Source organism: Oncorhynchus keta, chromosome 7 (assembly GCF_023373465.1).
Source record: "Oncorhynchus keta strain PuntledgeMale-10-30-2019 chromosome 7, Oket_V2, whole genome shotgun sequence".
Lineage (NCBI taxonomy): Eukaryota > Metazoa > Chordata > Actinopteri > Salmoniformes > Salmonidae > Oncorhynchus > Oncorhynchus keta.
In genome coordinates, this window is record NC_068427.1 from 37049734 (window position 1) to 37070940 (window position 21207).

General features: G+C 40.9%; 1 protein-coding gene and 1 pseudogene across 2 annotated transcripts in view; both read left to right on the forward strand.

Moving 5' to 3' along the window:
- Positions 1-2239: 2239 nt before the first annotated feature.
- On the forward strand, positions 2240-4910 carry LOC118386515 (sterol 26-hydroxylase, mitochondrial-like; annotated as a pseudogene).
- Positions 4911-15771: 10861 nt separating this feature from the next.
- Positions 15772-21207, forward strand: part of LOC118386345 (solute carrier family 15 member 2-like) — a 41888-nt gene continuing 36452 nt past the window's right edge. Inside the window, exons 1-5 of one of the 2 annotated variants that reach the window (XM_052522719.1) lie at positions 15772-16033; positions 17661-17707; positions 18305-18392; positions 20163-20304; positions 20531-20623. In XM_052522719.1, the coding sequence (XP_052378679.1) occupies positions 16018-16033; positions 17661-17707; positions 18305-18392; positions 20163-20304; positions 20531-20623 (386 nt within the window). In that variant the 5' untranslated portion in view covers positions 15772-16017. The remainder of the gene's footprint in view (positions 16034-17660; positions 17708-18304; positions 18393-20162; positions 20305-20530; positions 20624-21207) is intronic. The other variant, XM_052522720.1, reaches the window with a different exon arrangement.

A 21207-nucleotide genomic window follows, 5' to 3' on the forward strand; every position in this document is an offset into this window, starting at 1 on the left:
TTTTCTACATTATGCAATGATATGGGCAGCGTGTGGTGTGAACTGCTCTCTTGAGGTCATGCCACAGCATCTCAATCAGGTTGGGTCAGGACTCTGAGCCACTCCAGAAAGCATATTTTCTTCTATTTGAAGCCATTTTGTTGTTGATTTACTTCTGTGTCGTTGTTCTGTTTTGATGTGCTGTGTCTTTTTTCCCTCCACACATAGTGTTGTGTGTTCCTTCCAAACACTCAACTGTAGTTTCATCTGTCCACAGAGTATTTTGCCAGTAGCACTGTGGTACATCCAGGTGCTCTTTTGGCGTACTTCAAAAGTGCCGCAATGTTTTTTTAAAGATAGCAATGGGTTCTTCTATGGTGTCCTCCCATGAACACCATTCTTGTTTCGTGTTTTACATATCGTAGACTCGTCAACAGAGATGTTAGCATGTTCCAGAGATTTCTGTAAGTCTTTAGCTGACACTAGGATTCTTCTTAACCTCATTGAGTATTCTGCGCTGTGCTCTTGCAGTCATCTTTGCAGGACGGACACTCCTAGGGAGACTAGCAACAGTACTGAACTTTCTCCGTTTATAGACAATTTGTCTTACCTTGAACATCAAGGCTTTTAGAGATACTGTTGTAACCCTTTCCAGCTTTATGCAAGTCAACAATTCTTAATCTTGGGTCTTCTGAGATCTGTTTTGTTCAAGGCATCGTTCACATCAGGCAAAGCTTTTTGTGAATAGTGAAAACTCAAACTTTGTGAGTGTTTTTTATAGGGCAGGGCGTCTCTATCCAACATCTCCAATCTCATTGATTGGACTCCAGGTTAGCTGACTCCTGACTCCAATTAGCCTAGGGGTTCACATACATTTTCTTTCCACTGTATATTCAACACCTTATGGAACAGCAGGGACTGTGAAACAACACAAACATTGGCGCACACACACACACACACACACACACACACACACGCACGCATTATACATACACATGGATTTAGTACTGTAGATATGTGGTAGTGGTGGAGTAGGGGCCTGAGGGCACACAGTGTGTTGTGAAATCTGTGAATGTATTGTAATGTTTTTAAAATGGAATAAACTGCCTTAACCTTGCTGGGCCCCAGGAAGAGTAGCTGCTGCTTTGGCAGGGGATCTATTAGGGGATTTAGTATGGGGATCCATAATAAATACAAATACAATGTGCATGACAAAATTGAGGCTATGATTAAGAACTTGCTCTTTTCTGTCTGCCTTAATTAACAAGGACAACACACATGTCTTTCCATCATTGTATGATTTTTATGTGTGCAAATGAACTCAAGCTTACGGACAATGTCAAATGTGATATAGCGAAACACCTGAGTGAGTTGGGTGCACAATTACGCAGGTACTTTCCTGAAACGGATGACACAAACAACTGGATTCGTTATCCCTTTCATGCCCTGCTTCTCGTCCACTTACCGATATCTGAGCAAGAGAGCCTCATCGAAATTGCAAGAAGCGGTTCTGTGAAAATTGAATTGAATCAGAAGCCACTGCCAGATTTCTGGATAGGGCTGCGTTCAGAGTTTCTTGTCTTGGCAAATCACGCTGTTAAGACACTGATGACCTTTGCAACCACATACCTACCTATGTGAAAGTGGATTCTCGGCCCTCACTAGCATGAAAACTAAAAATGTAGGCACAGAATATGTGTGGAAAATGTTTTAAGACTGAGACTCGCTCCAATACAACCCAACATTGCAGAGTTATGTGCATCCTTTAAAGCACACCCTTCTCATTAACCTGTGGTGAGTTATTCACAATGTTTGATGAACAAATACGTTGTTATGTATGATGGCTAAATAAAGAGTCAAATGATTGATTATGATTATATTATTATTTATGCCCTGGTCCTATAAGAGCTCTTTGTCACTTCCCATGTCACTTCCCAAAAACTCATATTCATTCATATGTTTAATAAATGTATATTGAAAAATTCAACATTTGAGAGTGTGCTGACCCTGGTGCTAGAGGGGGTACGCAGCTGGAGGTTGAATGTTTGAAGGGGTACGGGGCTATACAAAGTTTTGGAACCACTGTGTTAGAGCAACAGTTCTCAACCCTGGTCCTGGGGATGCAAAGGGGAGCATATTTTAGTTTTTGCCCTAGCACTACACACCTGATTCAAATCATCTCATCATTAGGCTTTGACGATTTGAATCAGGTGTGTAGTTGCTAGGGCAAAAATATGCACCCCTTTTGGGTCCCCAGGACCAGGATAGAGAACCATTGTGTTAGAGAAAAGACTTTAAAGTAATTGCACAGGGGTCTTTAGCCATGGTAGTTGATTAGATAAAGCATTGTATAGTGAGTGAGTGCTTGAATTCCCTTCCAGATATGTGTGAGTGTTCAAGGTCAGTCTGTTCATCGGTCAAGGGCAACAGAATCGTCTCAGTAGGAGAGATGTTCCGCCTCTCCCCAATCATCATTCTCTTCCCCAAGTCCACCTGGCCCTACCTCCCTTTCTGGAAACAGTTTGTGGCTGTCTGGGATCACCTCTTCAAAGTTGGTGAGTGAATTAATTAAATAATGAGTGAGTAAATGAGTGTGTGAGAGAACAAGTGAGTGAATGAGAGGGCGAGTGAGTGAGTCAATGAGTGAATTTGTGAGTGAATGACTGAATAAGTGAGACATTTGTATGGCATCACATGCTCTATCATGTACACTTAGTGTTCCAAAATGGTTCTTCGGCCGTCGCCATAGGAGAACACTTTTGGGTTCCATGTAGAAACCTCTGTAAAAAGGGTTTTTAAATGGAACCCAAAAGGGTTCTACTTGGAACCTAAAATGATTCTAAGGGTACAGCCGAAGAACCGTTTTAGGTTCTAGATAGTTCCTTTTTTCAAAGAGTATAATAAAGATTGAAAAGGTAGACTGCACAATAACATTTCACATAACATTACACATTATCACATACCCATGAAATCAAGTAACCTCTACTGCAAACTTGTGAATGAGGAGGATGTAGGATTTTTTGAGGGCACTCACGCTCTCACTCGTTTCACATATGAAAATGATGCAATGTGTTTAAGTTGTTGATGATATGTTATGTGACATCATGTGCATGAGACTCAAAATTGAGCTCAGGTGCATCCTGTTTCCATTGATCCTCCTTGATGTTTCTACAACTTGATTGGAGTCTACCTGTGGTAAATTGAATTGATTGGACATGATTTGGAAAGGCACACACCTGTCTATATAAGGTCCCACAGTTGAAAGTGCATGTCAGTGCAAAAACCAAGCCATGAGGTTGAAGGAATTTTCCACAGAGCGCCGAGACAGGGTTGTTTCGAGGCACAGATCTGGGGAAGAGTACCACAACATTGCTGCAGCATTGATTGTCCCCAAGAACACAGTGGCCTCCATCATTCTTAAATTGAAGAAATTTGGAACCACCAAGACTCTTCCTAGAGCTGGCTGCCCGCCAAACTGAGCAATCGGGGGAGTAGGGCCTTGGTCAGGGAGGCAGCTCAAGTGGGGACACTTCAGGCTGAGGTATGAGTTTCACACACAGGCAGCTGGTGGCACCTTAATTGGGGAGACAGGCTCATAGTACTGGCTGGAATGGAATACATGGAATGGTATCGACACATCAAACATGTGTTCGATAACATTCAATTTACTCTATTCCAGCTATTATGAGCCATCCTCCCATCACCAGCCTCCTGTGGTTTCACAGATCCCCATCTGCTACACAAGGAATTGAGAAAAGACCTGAGATTCACCCTAAGCATCTATATTGTGCTGGTTACTGTAACCTCTGACCTCTGTCCCCATACAGCGGCGGAGCAGGTGCTTCAGAAGATGGAGGAGATTGAGCAGAAGGTTCATCTGGACCAGCCGGTGGAGGGAGAGTACCTCACACACCTCCTGGTCAGTGAACAGATGTCTGTCACTGAGATAATGGGGTCCATCGCTGAGCTACTGCTGGCTGGGATCGATACGGTGAGGTGTGTGTTTTATGAAGCGCTGTTTCATAAAGGGTGTGACAGGGTGGCAACAGTAGTGGAGAAAGGGGTGAAGGCCTGCTGGGGGACATGTTTTTTTTGTTATTTTAGATTGTGAACATTTCCAATATAACCACATTAGCTACCTACGTCAGACTGTCACAGTAAACACCATAACAGTATCGGTACCATTGTCTCTCATTGGTGCCTGCCTCCCTAATCAGACCATACAAATATAATTCTCGCAATTAACATAATACTAATATTATTACCCTACAACCTATTCCTATTGTAATTGTATTTCTATGCTACAGACATCCAACACCATCTCGTGGTCTCTGTACCACATGGCCCTGGAGCCAGAGATCTAGGAGAAGCTGTACCAGGAAGTGATCAGTGTCTGCCCAGGGGACAAGGTGCCTACTAGTGATTAGAATTAGAATGCCCTGGCTCAAGGCTGTTGTCAGGGAGACACTACAGTAAGTTGTCAGTCATCTGTCATTCTGTAAATTCACTCATTATAAAATTCATAATGGGTTATTAAAGTTATTATATTCATAATGAGTTATGTATTGTGATGTGCAGTGTACGTCAATGTGCTTATAATTTATTCTTAATTAGTCAAATGGAGCCAATCCTTTCCTCTCTACCCCTCGTGACTCTTCTATACTCTCTCTCCAGGATGTACCCAGGAGTACCAGGAAACGCACGCATCAATGTGGAAAATTACATGGTTGTGGGGGAGCACCTCTAACCCAAAAATGTGACTTACACTTCTACCATCTTGTGCTGTTGGAAATGTTTTCTATTGGTAAACTTAAGTACTTTTATTTTCATCCTGTGTGTGGAGATACAATCACACTTGTATATCCAGAGATATACATTACCTTTCGCCCTTAACTTCAGTATTTTAATTCATTAAAATCCAAGGTAGACTTTTGGTTTGTTGATATTGCTCACACCAAACAGTATACCACTGATCAGAGTTAGAGCAGCTGTATTTGGCTGTTCTCCCTCTCCTGTCCTTTCCCTCTATCTCAATTCAAGGGGCTTAATCTCTCTCCTCCTTCCTTTCCATCCCAGACTTGTTCCACCTGTGTCACTATGTTGTCCTATGACCAGGCAGTGTTCCCGGAGCCCCAAGTCTTCCTGCCTGAACGCTGGCTCTGTGTGGGCTGGGGAAAGACAAGAACCAGCACCCCTTCGTCTCAGTGCCCTTTGGTTTCGGGGTCCGGGCCTGCCTGGGCAGGAAGTTGGCCGAGCTGGAGATGTACCTCATCTTCTCCAGGGTAAGACATCCAGGCCTGCTCTGTAGTTGTATAGTACCCCTACTGTTATGCGGAGCAGCACAGGGGAACTCAAGAACAGACTCAAACCAGGAAACGGGGATGAATGAACCAAGATATTTATTGTAACGCAGGGAGAGATGAAGTGCAGATCCAGGGAAGCTTGGATGAGTAGTAGGAAACCAGATGTGGAGGCTGAGGTTGGAGTGAGCTGGGTTGGGACATGTTAAACGGGTCTGGAGGGGAATCCAACGGAGTGATGATGAGTTGAATCCAGAACAGGGTAGCAGGATGGTGGAACAGGAACCAGAGTCAGAGCAGCAAAACTGCAGTGAGAGGAGAAACGGCATCAGGCAAGGAAATAGGCACAGCAGGATACAGGATCTTAAATGATGACAAATAGACGCATGACTGACTGAACAGAGATTATGATCTGGCAGAGTGGAAGTGGCGGAACTGAGTATTTGTAGAGGTCTTGATTATGGAAGGGGTTGCAGCTGGTGGGGAACTGCTGACTCCAGCACAACTGTCTCCAACCACACACGCAGAGAAGGAGAGGGAGAGAACTGGGGGAAATGGCTGCAGGTTAAGGAGATGCTGGATGTCCACTAGGGGGTGCAGCAGGAGCAGATGTGACACCTACAGCATATGCCCTTCATTCAACAGTTTTATGTAGAACTGTGATAGTAGCTTGGGATTCAGACCACATGCTTTTCTGCGTCTGGAAATGATCAGGCAACTGTGATAGTGCAAGAGACAATACAGCATTCTGTCTTTTATACATTTCCTTCAGTGACTTTCACATTTAATTTGCCAGTGCCTCTAGAGGGCAGGTGGGTTAAAGCTACATTAGGTTATGCATGTTTAACCTACTTTTTAGCTGCAGCCTCAAGACATTGAGTTAGTTATAATTGTTGATCTAGTCTGTAGTAACCCTCTAATATAATCAGGTTCAGCTGGTTGTGGACCCTCCCCTCTGGAAACCTCTTTCTCAAAGCTCTGGGCATGTTATTTTACACACACTATGTAGCTACAGCTCACACTCCCCATCCGTTTATCTTTCTCACTTTATTCACTCTCTTCTGAACCATGTTGCTGTAGCCGATCTCTGCCTCATATTTCTGAACAGTTGAAATGATAAACCCTGTAGCGATTTGAATGACATCCCCAAAAATATTTATTCAACAACCTTCTGTCTGTTGTAATGGTTATTGCAGTTGCACAACCAGGACAGTCCCTACACATTGCATAGGAGCAAAAACAATTAGCGTTTTGTGTGATGTACACATCTTTATAGTTGCTGTCATATTGTAGCCACTAGTCAGAGTTCCTGTACAAATGATGTAACTAGTACCGCATGAGTAGGCTAACTAACTGTTCCACCTCTGGGCAGCCGAACGTTCTAGGCAGCTCTAGCATCCGGACAGGTAACCAGAGTCTGACAATGGACGAGTTCATTTTGCAGTAGGCTGCACTATTATTCCTTATGTGGTTTGTCAACTACTGCATACTAGTTGTGATAATATTCATTGTTATGTTGCGAGAGGAGTTGCTGAAAAAAAGAACTAGCCAATGTTTGCAATGATAATGAGGAAATAATTGCTATTTTGACTGCCTGTATGGCTTGTGTTTGTTTGCCTAAATATACTGTTACAACCGACAAAGTTTGTACGAACATGTTGATCTGTCTTTTGTTTAGAACACGATAGCTGAATATCTTTGTATTGACCCCTCCCATTTTTACGCTGCTGCTTCTCTATCTATGACTAGTCAATTTCCCTCTACCTACATTTACAGTACCAGTCAAAAGTTGGGATTCCTACACGTTGGAGAATGATAGTTTTGATGTCTTCACTATGAGATAACACATGGAATCATGTAGTTACCAAAAGTGTTAAACAAATCAAAATATATTTGAGATTCTTTAAAGTAGCCACCCTTTGCCTTGATGACAGCTTTGCACACTCTTGGTATTCTCTCAACCAGCTTCATGAGGTACAGTAGCCACATGGAATGCATTTCAATTAACAGGTGTGCCTTGTTAAAAGTTCATTTGTGTAATTTCGTTCCTCCTTAATGCGTTTGAGCCAATCTGTTTTACCTGTGCTTGTCTCCACCCCCTCCAGGTGTCACTTATTTTCCCTGGTGTATTTATTTGTGTTTCCTGTCTCTCTGTGCCATTTTGTCTCGTCAAGTCAACCAGCGTGTTTTTCCCCGTGCTCCTGCTTTTTATTTTCTCTCTTTTGCTAGTCCTCCCGGTTTTGACCCTTGCCTGCCCTGACTCTGAACCCGCCTGCCCTGACCTCGAGCCTGCCTGCCACTCTGTACCTCCTGGACTCTGACCTTGTTATGATCTTTTTGCCTGGCCGCAATCATTCTCTTGCTTGCCCCTTGGATACTAATAAATATCAGAGGCTCGAACCATCTGCATCTGGGTCTCGCCATGTGCCCTTATACAATCAGTTGTGTTGTGACAAGGTACGGGTGGTATACAGAAGATGGCCCTATTTGGTAAAATACCAAGTCCATATTTTGGCAACAGCTCAAATAAGCAAATCAAAACGACAGTCAATCATTACTTTAAGACATGACAAGGGCTATGATAAACTGGCTCTCATGAGGACAGGAAAGGACGACCCCCTGTTGCCTCTGCTGCAGAGAATAAGTTCATTAGAGTTACCAGCCTCAGAAATTGCAGCCCAAATAAATGCATCACAGAGTTCAAGTAACAGACACATCTCAACATCAACTGTTCAGAGGAGACTGCGTGACTCGGGCCATCATGGTCGAATTGATGGTCCAAATTTTTGGTTCCAACCGCTGTGTCTTTGTGAGACGCAGAGTAGGTGAACATGATCTCTGCACGTGTGGTTCCCGCATGGAGGAGGATGTGTGATGATGTGGGGGTGCTTTGCTCGTGACAATTTCAGTGATTTATTTAGAATTCAAGGCACACTTAACCAGCATGGCAAACACCGCATTCTGCTGCGATAGGCCATCCCGTCTGGTTTGGGCTTAGTGGGGACTATCATTTGTTTTTCAATAGGACAATGATCCAACACACCTCCATGCTTTGTAAAAATATCTGACCAATAAGAGTGATTAAGTGTTGCTTCAGATGACCTGGCCTCCACAATCACCCGACCTCAACCAAATTAGGATGGTTTGGGATGAGTTGGACCGCAGAGTGTGGGGAAAAGCAGCCAACAGGTGCTCAGCATATGTGGGAACTCCTTCAAGACTGTTGGAAAATAATTCCAGGTGAGGCTTGTTGAGTGCCAGGAGTGTGCAAAAGCTGTTATCAAGGCAAAGGGTGGCTACTTTGAAGATTTTAAAATATATTTTGATTTGTTTAACACGTTTTTGGTTACTACATGATTCCATGTGTTATTTCATAGTTTTGATGTCTTCACTATTATTCTACAATGTAGAAAATAGTAAAAATAAAGATGAATCCTTTAAGTAGGTGTGTTCAATTGTTTTGACTGGTACTGTACATATTACCTCGACTTACCAAATGTGCGAGGGCAAAGGTGTTTTATTAGGATCCACATTAGCTGTTGCAAAACGAGCAGCTATTCCTGGGGTCCACACAACATAAAACATAATACAGAATATCAATAGACAAGATTCAGTGTGGTGGAAATTCTAATCAACAGTGAGGAGAGATGAGGTCAATCACCAATCAGGATATTACTTTATTCAAAATGTATTAATAAGGAAAGCATAGAGCAATTGCTTCTATAATGATGAGGCTGGTCGGCTCAACACTTCCAAGTGTTGTGGCGAGTAGCTCTGACATACAAAAATATTTTATAGAAAAGATAAGCCCTTTTAGTCTTCATGACAAACCGCAGATGTATGGAATGGGTCACACGGTGAAACTTGATATATGAGAAAGGAGTATCCCGCAGCCAGATAGTATTTGCCATGAAGACTGTTCTTATTGTTCAGTCTGGCCCCTAAGATGATGCTCTGACCTCGTTCCTGGTACTTCATAGCACAGAAACACCAATGCATTCTATGGCATAAATCAATTGTCAACTCCAGATACTCCCATCTCAAGTAAAACCCCTTCTTGACCCCACGCCTGGACAAACTCACTGAGTAGTGAGTCTCTAGGTCATACACTACCCCAGGATAGGCGCAACATCAGAGATGATATACCATGGTTCCAGACACTACCCCAGGATAGGCGCAACATCAGAGATGACATACCATGGTTCCAGACACTACCCCAGGATAGGCACAACATCAGAGATGACATACCATGGTTCCAGACACTACCCCAGGATAGGCACAACATCAGAGATGACATACCATGGTTCCAGACACTACCCCAGGATAGGCACAACATCAGAGATGACATACCATGGTTCCAGACACTACCCCAGGATAGGCACAACATCAGAGATGACATACCATGGTTCCAGACACTACCCCAGGATAGGCGCAACATCAGAGATGACATACCATGGTTCCAGACACTACCCCAGGATAGGCGCAACATCAGAGATGACATACCATGGTTCCAGACACTACCCCAGGATAGGCGCAACATCAGAGATGACATACCATGGTTCCAGACACTACCCCAGGATAGGCACAACATCAGAGATGACATACCATGGTTCCAGACACTACCCCAGGATAGGCACAACATCAGAGATGACATACCATGGTTCCAGACACTACCCCAGGATAGGCGCAACATCAGAGATGACATACCATGGTTCCAGACACTACCCCACACATCTTTTCTCAGATCTTATATTTATTCTGTTTTTATTTCACCTTTACCAGTTGAGAACAAGTTCTTATTTACAACTGCAACCTGGCCAAGATAAAGCAAAGCAGTCGACACAAACAACACAGAGTTACACATTGTCAATGCCAGGAGGTTTGACATTATTGATCAATAACAATACATTTCCACCTCTCCCACACTAACTTCCAAAATTCACTGCTTTTCTTTCATTATTTGTTTTTTAATACATGAATACAATGGCTCACTCTTCGTTGTTGGCATATCCTACCTACGTTTGCAAACTTTGCCAATGAAATAATCATCAGAATAATTAGCAACATCAAATGGTTTTGTGATGAATTAGCCATCTGATTCAATGAAAGATGGTGTTGAATTCAACTTTCTGGGCATAATTTCATTTAAAGTACTCAAGTTATTTTTTCTATCATTCTTTCTTTCATTGATCTTTGCTTCATATTACATATTTTTGTTGAGTTTAGTCACACAATTTCTCAATTTGCAGTAAGTAAACCAGTCAGATGTGCAGCCGGATTTATTAGCCACTCCTTTTGCCCATCTCTTTCAACCATACAGTTTTTCAATTCGTCATCAACCCACAGAGCCTTAACAGTTCTAACAGTCTGTGTCACACTCTGACCATGATTTGCGTTGTTGTTTCTATGTTTTGTTTGGTCAGGGTGTGATAGGAGTGGGCATTCTATGTTGTATGTCTAGTTTGTCTATCTCTAGTTGCATGTTAGCACTAGGTTTCATTAGCAGTCACGTTCGTTTGTTGTTTTTGTTCGTTTGTTCAGTTTACTTTGTGTTTTCGCCATCCATTAAAATGATGCATTCACACCACGCTGCGCTTTCGTCCACTTCTTACAACGATCGTTACAGTCAGTTTCTTAACAGGTGCATGTTTATCAATAATTGGACAAAGCAATTTCATAAATGAATCTAGTTCAGCTTCTGGATACTCCTTATCAATCACATCAGACCAACAAACATTGTTTACATCATCTACATAAGAGTATCAGCAAAATCTTTTGTACCTTATACACTATTTTAGGCCCATCTGTTGGAACCTTGGTTCTCCTGGATATAGCCACTATATTGTGATCGCTGCATCCAATGGGTACGAATACAGCTTTAGAACACAGTTCTACACTGTTAGTAAAGATGTGATCGATACATGTGGATGATCTTGTTCCTGTAGTGTTTGTAAATAGCCTGGCAGGTTGATTAATAACCTGAACCAGATTACAGGCACTGGGTACAGTAAGAAGCTTCTTCTTCGGCGGACAGCTTGATGAAAACCAGTCAATATTCAGGTCCTCAAGAAAGTAGACACTATCAAGCATTTCACACATATTATTTACATACTGACTGTTAGCACTTGGTGGCTTTTTATTTTTTATTTTTCCCACCTGTATTTAACCAGGTAGGCCAGTTGAGAACAAGTTCTCATTTACAACTGAGACCTGGCCAAGATAAAGCAAAGCAGTGCAACAAAAACAACAACAAAGAGTTACACATGAAGTAAACAAACAAACAGTCAATAACACAAAAGAAAAATCTATGTACAGTGTGTGCAAATGTAGATAGAATATAGCAACACCCCAAAAGAAAAGGCTTTAGATGTGCCAAGTGAACCTGCAACCACAATACTTCAGTAACACTTGACATAAGATCTTCTCTAAGCATTACAGTGATATGGCTCTGAATATATACAGCAACACCTCACCATAAGCATTTCTGTCTCTTCTATAGATGGTATATCCTTGTATTGCTACTGCTGTGTCATCAAATGAATGATCTAAGTGAGTCTCAGAAATGGCTAATATATGAATGTTTTCTGATGTTAGCCAGTTATTGATTTCATGAACCTTATTTCTAAGGCTACACATATTAATATGGGCTGTTTTCAGCCCTTTCCTGGGTAGCTTATCAGAGATAGACATAATACTGAAAAGAGCAGACAAAGCAAGATATTTTGTTTTACATTCAACAGTCCATTAATCAATTGGTGTGTGTGCTGCGGGGTTGAAGCTATGAACCCATAGACTCGGCTCTCTCATCCCTTCCAGGCTTCTGGGAGGGAGGGTGGACAATGAGCCTGTCATAGCGGATGTAAGCAATGTCCCCACGCTCTCTGGCAGCTTTCATGGCTGGGATCAGTTCTTTCCTCTTCTAGCGCACAGCTTCAGGATAGTCCTCGTTGAGGAATATATACGTTCCTCTCAAGATCTTGGAACGTATATAGCACATTGACTCTGTACCGGTACCACCTGTAAATAGCCTCATTGGTGTTATTTTATTGTTGCTCTTTAATTATTTTTAATTATATTTTTTATAATATATTTTCAGTTTATTTGAGTAAATACTTTCTTAACACGTATTTTTCTTAAAACTGCATTGTTTATTAAGGGCTTGTAAGAATTTCACTGTTGTATTTGACGCATATGCCAAATAACATTTGATTTGATGTTGCTCAACACCCCTCCTGAAAAAATGACATGAAGTCACCCTTTGAGGTACAGTATGGAATGCATAGTTCAAATGTGTCTACCATATCTTTAGTATAGCCTACAATATGAAGTTTCCCTCTACATGTCAAGGAGGGGGAAGCAGCAGCTACTTAAAAAATAAAATCCTGCACATGCGCAGAAATCTCCGTATCAACAGCCACGGCAAGTCAGCTTCCAGAAAAATCCGGAACAAATCGTGATTAGTCACTGCCATTGATTGTCCCACTAGGAAAGCTCATATTTCTATGTAATTGTACTATTCATGGGTTGTTGTTTTTCTACCTTGTATCTATTCTTTACATCTCTTTTCATTTAACATGTGGAGAGCTGACATTCTATCAGACTAGGACAATAACATAATATAATCAATGTGTTTTCCTCTATCCTCACAGTTGATAAAACACTATGAAATACGCACTGACCCTACCGGAGCCACAGTCAAGCCAGTCACAAGAACCCTTCTGATCCCTGCTACCCCAGTCAACCTGCAGTTTATTGATAGGACAGTCTAGCAGCAGGAGGAACCAATGGCAGTAGAAGGAGTTTCTTTATGAACCACATTAGTATTCACATGGTGTACATCTTTCTGTCACCAAGCACTACTTTACGGATGGTCACTTGGTGTACTTTACCTCACTTAACTTTCCCATACCTTAAAAGACAGCGATGAACATTAAGCTAGCCTGCTAGCCCGAGGATAGTACCTTTCAGACGGGGCTAGTAGAAAATGTGCCTGTCTAACCCGACGGCTAGTGAAATCTGGCCTTTTTCAAGTATCGCCTGGCACATATTTTGGACCTGGGCTAGTAAATACTGTGGTCTACTAGTCAGGCTGGCCACTGCCCAAAATCCTTAAGTTCCATCCTTGTCATTAACAAGTGACCCACAAATGTGTAACATCATGATCACAACACAGCGAGACCTCAGTGAGACCCTGTTGCTGACCATTTGATGTCATTAGTTTAACATGTATTTGTGTAAATAGGTTTATTTTAACTGCTCCAGTTGAGGCTATTTACTCTTTGTCACTAACAAAAGCAGTGTCATTTTATTTTTTAAAGTTACGTGATTTTAACATGCATTTTATATTAAAATGACTATACACATACTATTATAGATGATAATTACCTAAAAATATATGTTGTTAATGTTATAAATGCAGTATTGAAGACCAACAGGATTTTCTCCACCAACCAGGGCAACTTTAATTATTCAAGCAGTGGATAAAAGTCTCAGGCATACCGAACAGTATTTGATCACAAAATATATTCAGTAAAAGTCCGGTTATTCAAGTTTTCATAGTATAGTTTGATATGACTCCTCCCCATCCCTAGATAATCATTCTTTCTGGCATGATTTGGAGTTAATTGTGACATAAAATGCCCTTTCCAAGTCAGTATTGTGGATTCAGAGAGGTCATTTAAAGTAATTAGATAATAAGGGTGATAATAAGGAATATCACTATCAGATCTGTTTCCCACTTGGCACAGACGTCAATTCAACGTCTATTCCGCGTTGGTTCAACGCCATTTCATTTAAATGACGTGGAAACAGTGTTGATTCAACCAGTGTGTACCCAGTGGGCTGCTTCTTTTAGTTACAGTGGTGGAAAAAGTACCCAATTGTCATACTTGAGTAAAAGTAAAGAATACAAAATGACTCAAGTGAAAATCACCCAGTAAAATACTACTTGAGTAAAAGTCTAAAATGATTTGGTTTTAAATATACTTAAGTATCAAAAGTTAAAGTAAAAGTACAAATCATTTCACATTTCTTATATTAAGCAAACCAAATGGTGCCATTTTCTTGTTTTTTTTATTTACAGAAAGCCAAGGCACACTTCAACACTCAGACATAATTTACAACCGAAGCATATGTGTTTATTGAGTCTGCCAGATCAGAGGCAGTAGGGATGACCAGGGATGTTCTCTTGATAAGCATGTGAATTGTACCCTTTTCCTGTCCTGCTAAGCATTCAAAATGTAACGAGTACTTTTCGGTGTCAGGGAAAATGTATGGATTAAAAAGTAAATTATTTTATTTCGGAATGAAGTAAAGTAAAAGTTGTTAAAAATATAAATAGTTAAGTACACATACCCCAATAAACTACTTAAGTAGTACTTTAAAGTATTTTTTAATTAAGTACTTTAGACACCTGGTTAATATAGATGCAGTCATTCGGTTGGCACAAAACTATGTTCAGATAACAACCAATGTTTGAAACTGATAATAACCCCTTTGGAAGTGGTTCCATATTGAACTTGCAGGCCCGATTTTTTTTTTCTTTCATATTACAGGTTTAACTTGGCCTATATGTGCGACTGTGCTAAATGGGTCATATGGTCAGAATTTAATAGGAGTATTTAATTACGTTTTTAAGTGGCATAGTGCCATAGTGAATTAGATTCATAGTTTAACTCACATGTTAGTATGAGTCATGTATTACTCTAGAAAACACATACAGCTTTTTTTCTCTCTCTCTCTCTCTCTCTCTCTCTCTCTCTCTCTCTCTCTCTCTCTCTCTCTCTCTCTCTCTCTCTTATATATATATTATATATATATATATATATATATATATATATATATATATATTAACTATTTCATTCAGCACACACATTCCACAACAAGCCAGATGAATTATGTAGTCCGTGTCTCTACTGCCTGTGGTGCCCATGCATAGAAGATGGGCTCTGGCGCCAGGGTGGAACTCCATAACACATCAAAGAATAATGTGAATGGCACATGCTAAACATTCATTTATTTACAATAGGAGACTATTGACAATGACAAGTACAACCCATTGGCATGGCAGGGGTTTAGTTGGGAAATAGTTGTATGCTAATATTACTGTATAGACTACTGAGTTTTACAATGCATTGGGATTTTTAGAGGGCTCATTGTCTCCTAGATGTTGGAAATCGGGAAATAGAAGAAGAAATTAATGATAACTTTTTTGTAGGAATAGTTGTTTTTGAGTCACTTCAACAACAGTACAATCAGTGAGAATCAATGACCTTTTTGAACAACCCCAGAAATGCATAACTTGTCCCAATTATAAGTACCAGAAAGCATGGAAATTGTCCACTTCATAAAGTACTCTCACTTCAGGCTAATTTCAACAGTCACTTCACGCCCAGGCTTGCGGGTTAAAAAACCCAAACAATAACTCTATTGTGAATCCAAAGAGTCTGGTTTACAGGCGGGTTCCCAACTGTTCTCTGTAAAGTAAGATCCACTATTCAATTGACTTGACAGGATCAGATCTGCACTGAAAAGTCCTTGAAGATTAAGTAAAAAAAATCATGGATCTGGAGTGGAATATTAACTAACGGGTTAAACATATGTTATAAGAAAGCTGCGTTTCCATTGCTGCGCTCACAGTCACAGACAGACAAGAGAGGGACGGACTTGGACGCACGTCAAGAAGTCCACCGACCGATGCGACGCTAGTGCCAAAAACACTTCAGAAAATAAACGAGAAATGGGGAAACGAAAGGGTAATGCGTGCATAGACTTTTGGAAAAATAAAGTTTTCGGAATATGTTTTTTTATTGGATGCATGGGCGGTGAATTATTGAAGGAAAGCGTTTTATGCACAAACGTTATCAATAGTTGTGACAATTGACACAAATTACGCGTTTGATAGCACTGTCTGCAACTTTCAGACTGTCGTGATAATGATGTATGCATTCAATGTTTTCACAGGATGGATCTAGGCAAATTGCTAACATATGTGCTCGATTTATAGAAATGCTGAAATACTGTATGTGTAGTGGTTGACATTTTGCCTTCAGTAACCACGTTTCCATCCACAGTTTTTATGCAAGTAAAGTGATACCATAATGACAGCTGTGATGGAAACATGAAGTTTCCGAACAATTTTATAAATGCCGACAGATGATTGGTTCATTCTACATGGTGGGATATTTTGTGTTGGTGAAATGTATTATGCGAGAAATAGCGGTGGAAACCTTTTGTTAAAGTATTGATATAATTAACCGTCATATCGAAGTAAATTTGAAGTCACGCGATGATTTGGGTGTGTGGTCCTCCCACTACAACTCGGGAAACGTTGTCTACAGATAATAAATACATGATGATGAATTTCACAGGGTGGTGAAAGTGCACGGTGATGTTCATTTTTCAATAATAATAGAGGGTGTTTTTATTCGGTACATAAAAACTTAAACGAACAAGTACATTTTGTGTGCACTATGTCATCACTCACTTATTTTTATCCACAGGTATGTTTGGTCGAAACACACCACTAGTGGGAAAATGCACATTTTCTTTATGTGGATTCTAGAATATTTGTATGAAAATCTGTCCATTTGTCTATTTGAAGTGTTCTACTCCGCTAGCTAGCACCTTGCCTAAACATGTGTGCGTTTCTTTCGCCTCCAGAATAGCCAATTGGAATCGAAATCTAGCTAGTGTTAGATTTTTACTGTAGAAAGTTCGGAAGATGTTTTCCATCACACCTGTCAATAGGCTTCTCAGACACCATCACTATTGTAAGGAAACAGATGCAAAACGCACATTTTACTGAGTGTTTGTATTAGCCTATTTTCTAATTTGGCTATCTCAAAAAAACAAAGTTTATTAGCATCAACCACTGTTTTCTCTTAGACCATATTCTAATAATAATGAGTAGTCCATCATTACTTCTTATTTTATTATTAATAGTCAGTCATGTAAGAGAGTAATAATGACCATTTCCAAATGGACTTGTATTTGTCCCTCCGTGAATACTGCAATACGGGTTTGATTGCATAGTGCTCAAGTGAAATTCTTACTCCGTCCATAGACCAGCATTAGATAATGTAGATGCAGTATGTCATGTCCTCGCCAGCCCTACATATAGTACACCAAATCCATGATATTAATAATACACTTAATATTTGGATATTGTCTTCATAGCGTAAATACATTTAAAAAATCAAATCACATTTTATTGGTCACATGCACAGAATACAATAGGTGTAGACTTGTAACGTTAAATGCTTATGAATGTTCATTTGGGAATATCATGAATTTGGAGTACTATTTATAGGGCTAGTCATGTCCATGCATCTTGTGCATACAATACCTCTAAAATTATGTTATTTTGTGTTTACCTGACAGAGCTCAAATCGGAAATTCATGAAAGTGGAAAGACAAGCAAATCACAGGTAATATTTTATATTTCACAATATATTCATGGTCATGTATTTGCGGTCGAATTGAACAGGTAAAACAATGGATATTGGACTGGAAAATTCCTGGCAAGATTTCTGGGTTTTCCTTAGTTGATCATTTCAACTTTAATTTCTTCTTCAGATGTATTATTAACGTCTCTTTTCTTTGGACCACGATTAATGTCAAATGACCTGTCAGTTGCTCTTTAGTCTAATCTGTGATGTGCTGGTGTGATTAATGAATGACTCTTTATAATGTATCCTAAATGGCATCCTATTCCCTATTTAGTGTACTATTTTAGACCACAGCTCTATGGGCCCAGGTCAAAAGTACTACCCTATGTAGTGAATAGTTTGCCATTTGGGATGGAGACGTACTGACTCTTGCTCAGTAGTAAAGCATTATGGACAATAGCATCAATTCCTTGTTTAACTGACATGTTAGTATGAGTCATGTATTACTCTAGAAAACACATACAGCTTTTAATGACTCTCTCTCTCTCTCTGTCTCTGTCTTTGTCTTTCATTCTCTCTCTCTCTCTATTTGTCTTTCACTCTCTCTTTTCATATTTCTTTCTTTCTTCTCCTCAGAAACTATGTGGAACCAACTACCCTGTCTGCATCTCCTTCATTGTGGTGAATGAGTTCTGTGAACGCTTCTCCTACTATGGCATGAAAGGTAGGTAACCTATAATTAAGAATGGTTCTCCTAACTACTCCTAACTAGAAATAGGACAGAACTCCGGTAAATAACTTACATTGACATAGTTTTATAATTAAGAATGGTTCTCCTAACTACTCCTAACTAGAAATAGGACAGAACTCCGGTAAATAACTTACATTGACATAGTTTTATAATCTATATTTGTTGCACCTATTAGTGTGAATGCTCTACCAATTGAACTGATATGTGGTAGTAGTGCCCTAACAATTTAATGTGTATCGGCGACAGAGCAGAGTAGTTCAAGAATTAAAACCGTTTTGTTGTCAATATGGGTCGACAGACACAACAGTCTCCGTGTTCACCAGACACAACAGTCTCCGTGTTCACCAGACACAACAGTCTCCGTGTTCACCAGACACAACAGTCTCCGTGTTCACCAGACACAACAGTCTCCGTGTTCACCAGACACAACAGTCTCCGTGTTCACCAGACACAACAGTCTCCGTGTTCACCAGACACAACAGTCTCCGTGTTCCACCAGACACAACAGTCTCCGTGTTCACCAGACACAACAGTCTCCGTGTTCACCAGACACAACAGTCTCCGTGTTCACCAGACACAACAGTCTCCGTGTTCACCAGACACAACAGTCTCCGTGTTCACCAGACACAACAGTCTCCGTGTTCACCAGACACAACAGTCTCCGTGTTCACCAGACACAACAGTCTCCGTGTTCACCAGACACAACAGTCTCCGTGTTCACCAGACACAACAGTCTCCGTGTTCCACCAGACACAACAGTCTCCGTCTCAGACACAACAGTCTCCGTGTTCACCAGACACACAACAGTCTCCGTGTTCACCAGACACAACAGTCTCCGTGTTCACCAGACACAACAGTCTCCGTGTTCATCAGACACAGACAGTCTCCGTGTTCACCAGACACAACAGTCTCCGTGTTCACCATACACAACAGTCTCCGTGTTCACCAGACACAACAGTCTCCGTGTTCACCAGACACACAACAGTCTCCGTGTTCACCAGACACAACAGTCTCCGTGTTCAGTCTCCGTGTTCACCAGACACAACAGTCTCCGTGTTCACCAGACACAACAGTCTCCGTGTTCACCAGACACAACAGTCTCCGTGTTCCACCAGACACAACAGTCTCCGTGTTCACCAGACACAACAGTCTCCGTGTTCATCAGACACAACAGTCTCCGTGTTCACCAGACACAACAGTCTCCGTGTTCATCAGACACAACAGTCTCCGTGTTCATTTAGTTTTCCTTTAACGCTGGTGAATTTGCTGTGTAGTGTAGAGCAGGTGAGCTGGTTCTACTCTTTTTGCCTGTTTTGTGGTGGAAAACTGAGTGGGTCGAGCACAACACGTCAACCCTGTTACCCATAGATAGACAGGCTAAAAAGGTTTTTAGCAATTGTATATTTTTTTGGTGAAGCTTTCATTAAATTTACCCCTCCCGATTGCACAACCAGGTTCCTCTCCCCCTGTCACAAGGGGCTTTATCTCTGATTTAAGATGGAAACATCACATGATCTAGACTCCCTGTCTGACCTCTACTTCCTCTACTTCCCGAAACACACTTCTTGAAAAAGAAAATCTGTTATTGCCAAACTCTATTCAACTCTAATCAATTTATTGATAACACATTCTCTTTTACAATAAAGACCTGACAAAGAGGGACCAATGATATACTGTATTTTTCTCTGATCCCTGGTGATCCTTATCTATTTCTCCTTACTTCCCGGCTGTGCTTGCGTGAAGCGGTGCTGACGCTGTACTTCATCAATTACCTGCATTGGAACCAGAACCTGTCCACAGCAGTGTACCATGCCTTCTCCAGCCTCTGTTACTTCACCCCTATTCTGGGGGCCCTCATTGCTGACTCCTGGCTGGGCAAGTTCAAGTGAGTTAGATGGAGAAGTCAATGCCTCCAATCCCTCAATGGTAAATATGGTGTCATTTTAGATTGGAGGATGGGCTGCATTCCATTCTAGCCATAACAATGAGAATGTCCTCAGATTTCTCCCTCCACCAGCCTCCACTGTTGTTGTTCCGATGTTGAATCTTGTCTTAGTTGACGAGAAGCTGAAGTAACTGTGAAAGTCACTACTGTGTCATGTCATCCACAGGACCATTGTTTACCTCTCTGTTGTCTATGTGCTCGGTCATGTCGTCAAGTCGGTTGGGGCCATACCGAGTGTGGGGGACTCGACCATACACATGTGAGTAGTCTGACAAATTGATTGACACAGTTGAAGTCGGAAGTTTACATACACTTAGGTTGGAGTCATTAAAACTCGTTTTTCAACCACTCCACAAATTTCTTGTTAACAAACTATAGTTTTGGCAAGTCGGTTAGGACATCTACTTTGTGTCATGCACAAAGTAGATGTCCTAACCGACTTGCCAAAACTATAGTTTGTTAACAAGAAATTTGTGGAGTGGTTGAAAAATGAGTTTTAATGACTCCAACCTAAGTGTATGTAAACAATTTCCAACAATTGTTTACAGATCGATTATTTAACTTATAATTCACCGTATCGCAATTCCAGTGGGTCAGAAGTTTACATACACTAAATTGACTGTGCCTTTAAACAGCTTGGAAAATTCCAGAAAATAATGTCATGGCTTTAGAAGCTTCTGATAATTGATATAATTTGAGTCAATTGGAGGTGTACCTGTGGATGTATTTCAAGGCCTACCTTCAAACTCAGTGCCTCTTTGCTTGACATGGGAAAATCAAAAGAAATCAGCCAAGACCTCATAAAAAAATTGTAGACCTCCACAAGTCTGGTTCATCCTTGGG